The sequence below is a fragment of the Centroberyx gerrardi genome, chromosome 20, assembly GCF_048128805.1.
Source record: "Centroberyx gerrardi isolate f3 chromosome 20, fCenGer3.hap1.cur.20231027, whole genome shotgun sequence".
NCBI classification, from domain to species: Eukaryota; Metazoa; Chordata; class Actinopteri; order Beryciformes; family Berycidae; genus Centroberyx; species Centroberyx gerrardi.
Window position 1 is genome coordinate 19,822,773 of NC_136016.1, and position 6,242 is coordinate 19,829,014.

Sequence of the window (6,242 nt, forward strand, 5' to 3'; positions counted from 1 at the left end):
CCCTCTCCGGTCCTCCGCGTGTTTGTCTGTCGCCACAGCCGACTCCGCCTCTCCGTTAGGTGAACCTATATCTACCGCTGCTCTCTCCCTGACCTAGCAGTGCAGCCTTGGCAGAACAGGAGGAGAATAAACACACAGCAGATTTTCACTGAGTCAGCTGAGACACAAAGCAGCGCAGCGATGGTTGGTGAGCAGCGGTGCGCAATCAGCGCGCGCATTATTGGAGTTATGCACAGAGACGCACCCAAACTCAAGGTGAGTTAGACCTAAATCAAGTTTTCTCATTTTAACTTCAGCTAATTGTTGAGTTTCTTTTTCATATTAATATGTATGGAAGTGTGGGTTTTCTTTCTTATCTGAATTGTTTTTCATCCCCACAGGTGTTCATGATATCTGTTTTATGGTCTGATGAGAGTGAAGTGATTGTCTACAGGTCGTTCCAGGATTTTAAGAAATTTCATGTAAGTAAAAAAGAAAAAACCTTCCTCATCACAGTACTGTTCACATTGTTAGATCAGATGAATCTTTAATCTCAGTGGGTGAATTGCTTGCAGTCGCCAGTGGATGTCTCAAGCCTTTTGTTAGTCTTTAATAAGGATAACATCAAAAATGTTTGTTTTTTTTCAAACAGAGGCAGCTGAAAAAGAGGTTCCCCCTTGCAAACCCTCTTCGGAGAAGGGATAGAGTCATCCCAAAATTTAGAGGTAAGTTTATTTATTTATTTTTTTTATTCCAGTGTTTATTTTAATAGCCTCATTTAAAAACTGAAACCCTGCAGTGTTTGCCTAAGCATCTCATGGCCAGAGGAACTGCCAATCCTATTGTAACAATTCAGAAGTAGTTAGTAATAATTACTGTGCTATCTCACTTGTTTGTCTACATACCGGCATTCCTGTTGACCATGTATATCCTTTGAGATGCAGATTTGGACGGGTTCGGCCCATTAGCATCCCACATCAAGCCTTCCTCCAAAAATCTAGGTGTCGTTTTTCACCCAGACATTCATTTTGCTAAACATGTTAAAAAGCTGAATCAGTCTCGCTTCTTCCAATTAAGAAACATTGCCAAAATCAAATTAATTTAGTCTTTTCATGATTTGGAAAGGATCATTCATGCGTTTATTTTGATCATGTCTGGTTCCTTGGTGCAAAAGTGCGGCTGCAAGGTTTTTGCCAAAAACTACTCATAGGTCCGTCCCACAAATCAAAGTAGGCTACTGGCCTCCCTTCATTGGCTGCCAGTCAAGATGATTGGTTTCAAAATTCTCCTCATCACCTACATGCACAGGGTCAGGGGTTAGGGTCAGGCTCCGACTTATATCACTGAGTTGTTGCATCCTCAGAGAGGAAGTCACTCAGGTCAGCAGGGGTTTTTGGCTGTTCTGGAGTCTAACCTCCATCATGCTTTCGCCCCAAAACCCTCAACAGCCGTCCTTAAATATTCACCGAGCCAACTCAGTCTCTGGTTTTAAGAAATTTCTGTCAGGCATTCTCTTAATCTGACGTTGTGTGTTGTGCTGTGTCTTACATAATGTGTGTTTTGTGTCATGTATTTATCTTTGTTTGCTTGTTTTAAAATGTGAAGCACTATGTGACTGTATGTCTAGAGAGGTGCCATGCAATTCAAATGTACTTACTTTGCTTTTAAACTTCATTAAGAAAAGTGCTATACAAACATAGTTCTTCTTTTTCTTCTTCTTAGTAGTAGTAGCAGTAGTAGTAATAGTTGTGATGTTATTATTACGACTAGTAACAGTGGTATTATTATTTATCTTCTTACAATTGTGTCCTCTTCTCTGCTCAGGGAAGGCCATGAAGAGCAGCCTGCAGCAGAAAGGATCCAGCAGGTCGGTCCGCAGGATGAGGTTCCTGGATGTCTACTGCTCCAAGCTGCTGAGGTGCGACCTCACCGTGACCCAGAGTTCAGAGGTCACGCAGTTCTTCATGCCCAAAGACCAGGACCTGCAGCCAGACTTCACCAAGAACAGGTAGTTCCGCTTGGACAATCCAAAGACCATGTTTTCCATCATCTGTCACGGGTCAGCCTGGCCAATCGTGACAGCTAGTTAGATGTTTAGTTTGTTTAGGAACTTGTGTGTATTTTATGAGAACATGTTGTGCCAGAGACTTGTGTAGAAAGAGAAGTTGTTGCAGTTCCTTCTTGTCGCCCAGAGCGGCCGATAGAAGTCATCGATTACTTAATGCCCCTTTAATTGACCGTTTGGGACGTAACTCTTCTCTCCGCAGCATCATGATCCTGCTGTCAGACGACGTGCCTGAAGGGCAGGGCGGAGGAGGGGGGGGGGACGCCGCCCGGCAGCACGTAGGCAGCGTCACACACCCGTTCGTGACCCAGACGTACCGCTGCGTGGCGTCTCACGAGACCAAGGACACCAAGAACCGGCCGTTTAAAGTCAGCCTGGACGAGAAGCTGGACGTCCTCATCAAAGACCCTGCAGGTCGGCGCTCAGGCTTTCATGCAAACACTTACTGAAAATTATCAGAAAAAAACATGGCAGTGTTTTAATGAGAAAAAGTCATTGAAGACCCTGATCTTTAAGTGAACTCTCATGTAGTTTACAATATCAAGCATTACAAGCACTACTTATATTCTCTTATATTTTGCACATATTTCGTATCTATTAATCCATATTTAAATCCATACATGTAAATAATCCACGCTTTTTACCTCACACTCTACAGTCTTCCTAAGTGTTGAAATTATCAGCAGCATACATTTACACAACGCCACAATTGTTATATTCTATTTTATTGGTTATATTGGTTTTATTGTTTTATTATTTGTTTACTGTTTTTACTGCCTATTTTATATTGTGTCTGTGTGTTTATATCTTTTTCACTATTACCTATCATCCTATTACCTTGGCTGCTGTATCAGCCTCATCAATAAAGTTTAATCTTATCTGGAGCTGCCCAGTACAACCATAGTCTGTTACTGCTGGCCGTGCAGAAGCACTATTCAAGCAATTGGGGTTAAGTGCCTTGCTCAAGGGCTTCTTAGTGGAGGGAAAGTATTTTTTATTCACTTTCCCCTTCCAGATTTTCTCAGCTTGTCTGGGATTTCGCTTCTCTCTCCTACTTCTACCTGTTTCTGGTGTGTTGAAAGTTTTATTTTCTCTCCAGGTTGGTGGCTGGTGGAGAACGAGGACAAGTGTCTGGCTTGGTTCCCTGCTCCCTACCTGGAGATGTGCGAAGAAGAGGAGGAGGGGGGTGATAACGGCTTCATTCTGGGAGGTACGATCACAATTAACCCTAAATGATCAAGCCAAGACACACACAGTACACAGACGGGGGCCGTGCTTACGTAACAAGCAGAATTATACAACCGTGTTTTTTTTATGCCCTAGTTTTGTTACAGGCTTGACATTGTTTATTTATCTCGTGGTGGCTAACTTTGTCCGCGCATTCCAAACACACATAGCTGTCATACTACTGTGGAGCCAGGCTGTTACAAGCAGCCAACACAAGGGAGCAGTCTTTAACCAGTGGAAAATATTCCCTTCTGTCAAAGCGCTGAGCAAGTTCATCTGTGATATTAGATTTTATCTAGATTATTTGTTTTTTGCCGTAAAAATGTTTACCGTATGTCTCAAGAAAGCTTCACAGAATCTGTGTTTTGTTGTCTGAGCCTCTCTCTCTCTCTCTCGGTTCTGACCTCCAGGTGCCCTGTACTGTGCTGTGAGGAGCTACTTGACTAAGAAGGATGACGAGGTGTCTGTGGCTATCGGGTCTGTGGTGGAGGTGCTGAGGAAGTCAGACAACGGCTGGTGGCTCATCAGGTATCCCAACTATCCTGTCTGTCGGCACCGCAAACAACAGAGTAGAGAATAAGAAAAGCATTCAAAAAGTTGCTCGCCACTCAAAAAAAATAGTTTTCAGACTTTCATCAATGCCTCTTTATTGTCTCTCGACACAAACAAGGATCCAAACTTACCATTGTCTGTCTGTATGAGTGGGATGGGTGTAGCGGATTTTATAAAATGTCAAAAATTTCATGAAAATGCCCCTAATACATACGCTCATGCACTTACAATGGTGTAATAAAACAATGTAAATACAAAGTGTACAAAAAGCTATTGATAGCACTTGTAATGAATTCTCTGCCTTTGATAAAGTGAGACAGAGTGGGAGACGTAATTGGTTTGACACCAAGTTAGACTGTTGGTGTTTCAGAGGAAATAAAATATGTAGAACAGACACATCGGTATGTAACACAACCACACATTTACTAAAAATAGCAGTAGGATGGAGACACGGGAATGAAAGAACATGATTCACTGATGATGTTAATAATGAGCGATGAGCAAAAGTACCAGGAATGCAGAAGCAATAAAATAGCGTAACATACACCATTTGGTGCACCTTACAGTACCATGAGTGCATGCATTTTTAGGACAGGTGGCCCCAGTGGGAATTGAACACATGAACTGACTGCACACAACCACAAGAATGACTTTGCCCACAGTCAATCTCAAAATATACCTAAGGCTGTATACTGATAGATTATGTTTTACAGGGTGAAATAACCTCTTTTCCTTGGAATTCTTTTTTCAGATACAACGGCAAGGCAGGTTACGTCCCCTCCATGTACCTGCAACCGTACAACAACCCACGCGCCGGCCTGTACAGCCTGCAGAGAAAGCTGCACTGCTCCACCCTGAACCTGGCATCCAACAGCTCAACACACGGCAGCTCCTTCGATCTGTCACTGAGGGAACCGCAAACTGGAAGTTCCTATCCAGCCAGGATTAATGAAGAAAACAGCCCACAGCAGGATTCCTCAGTCCGGTCCAGAGGTGAGACAAGCATGCCGCTGCGACTCCACAAGGCCCGCTCCCTGGACGCCCTGTCTGAGGCCTGGTCCCACGCGGCTCTCCCCGCCCTGAGGCAGAGGGACGTCTCCATCTCACACAGCTGCAAGAGCAGCGTGAGCAACGTGAGCAGCGAGTCCGAGCTCTCCGGCTTCTCCTCGGGAAGCGAATCGTCCTCAAGCTGCAAAGAACAGGAGCAGCTCCAGAGCCACCCGGGACGCCCCGCAGCCTCACCCCAGTCTAGTATCAGCGGCAGCGGGCGCAGCAGTCCTGATCTCAGCCTCTCCAACCAGCCCAGCTCCAGCTCCGGTAGCTCCAGCTCAGTCAGGTCCAAAGGCAGCGAGAGGGCCTCGGTGGCCCCCAGCGTGCCGCCCAGACCCAAGGCCCAGGAGATCCTGACCCGCTGCACCACCATGACCCGCAAGGCGGCGCTGGCCTCCAGGGCCCGTCTTCTGCCTCAGCCTCAGCCAATCCACAGCCGCTAGGGACGGGGTGCCAGGTCGCTGCAGCAGGACTGGGAGATCTGAAGAGGGTTATAAGTCAACTGAAGGTTAAAAGTTAACTGAGCTGCCTTTTGTTTAGTTTGGATACTTTATTGGACTTAGTGTTTAGTCTGTGTATTATAGTCTAAGTTATATTCAAAATTATACTGCTGTGTTCATATCCAGGCTGTGGTAGGCTTTTTGTTATTTTCAGTCTAATATTTAAATTATTAATACCACTGAACTTACTTTACTGAATGTATCCCTCTTTCTGCTGTATTGCACTTTTTCACATGTGAAGGAATCAAGTTGCAGGCGAGTTGTGTATTATTTGACAGATCAAAAAGATGATATGATATCAGTTAACTGTATGTATTGTACTATGTAATTATTTTGTCTTTGCTATGTCATACTGTGTTACTTTCTAAATGCTGCTAGTGTAATTTCCCAGCTAACACATGTAAATAACATTTTCTAACTACAACCTTTGTTTCTGATTCAAGTGTTACTGTTGGACAGTATAATGACTTTAACGGACTGTGAGTATAGTGACTATTAATGGACTATTATACCTGTATTGGGTATTGGGTGTTATGTAGCAAATTGTAAGAATCTTCTTCTTGTAAAGTGCAATAAATGTTAACCCTGAAGAGTTCACAATCCAGCTTCACGATAACTTTACATGCTCAATAAAATCAAAATTGCACCAGAAGTAACAGCAAGTCTTTCCTGAGCCATGAGTTCATGAGTGTATGATGAAGGAGTGTGAGAGATAAGTGGGTTTAAAGTTTGGTTCCCTTAATTTCTCACCCATTTTCACCTACTATATGTGGGCCAGAAGTAGTTGGGAGTATCACAACTACACCAAATATCTTGGGTTTATAAATACATTTCAGAGATTTGGGTCATTTCCATTCATGGAGTTATAC

The 6,242-nt window shown here is 43.8% G+C and overlaps 1 protein-coding gene across 2 annotated transcripts; it reads left to right on the forward strand.

Moving 5' to 3' along the window:
* The first annotated feature begins 124 nt into the window (after positions 1-124).
* On the forward strand, positions 125-5,981 carry noxo1b (NADPH oxidase organizer 1b). Of its 2 annotated transcripts, XR_013507544.1 has the most exons (10): positions 125-255; positions 381-461; positions 632-708; positions 1,820-1,987; positions 2,247-2,458; positions 3,144-3,254; positions 3,682-3,799; positions 4,575-5,330; positions 5,372-5,458; positions 5,501-5,981. XR_013507544.1 is itself a non-coding variant. In XM_078290741.1 (8 exons), exons 1-8 carry the CDS (start codon positions 181-183, stop codon positions 5,314-5,316), a joined length of 1,584 nt encoding a protein of 527 aa, XP_078146867.1. In that variant the 5' UTR covers positions 125-180; the 3' UTR covers positions 5,317-5,443. The 2 variants fall into 2 exon arrangements, 1 of the variants encoding a protein (XP_078146867.1); XM_078290741.1 differs by lacking the exon at positions 5,501-5,981 and having other exon boundaries at positions 4,575-5,443.
* Positions 5,982-6,242: the final 261 nt, after the last annotated feature.

Coding starts and splice junctions, on each gene's coding strand:
- noxo1b (XM_078290741.1), top strand. CDS start 181: ATGGTTGGTGAGCAGCGGTGCGCAATCAGCGCGCGCATTATTGGAGTT. Junction 3,255..3,681: donor TAACGGCTTCATTCTGGGAG/GTACGATCACAA, acceptor TCTGACCTCCAG/GTGCCCTGTACTGTGCTGTG. Junction 3,800..4,574: donor AACGGCTGGTGGCTCATCAG/GTATCCCAACTA, acceptor TTCTTTTTTCAG/ATACAACGGCAAGGCAGGTT.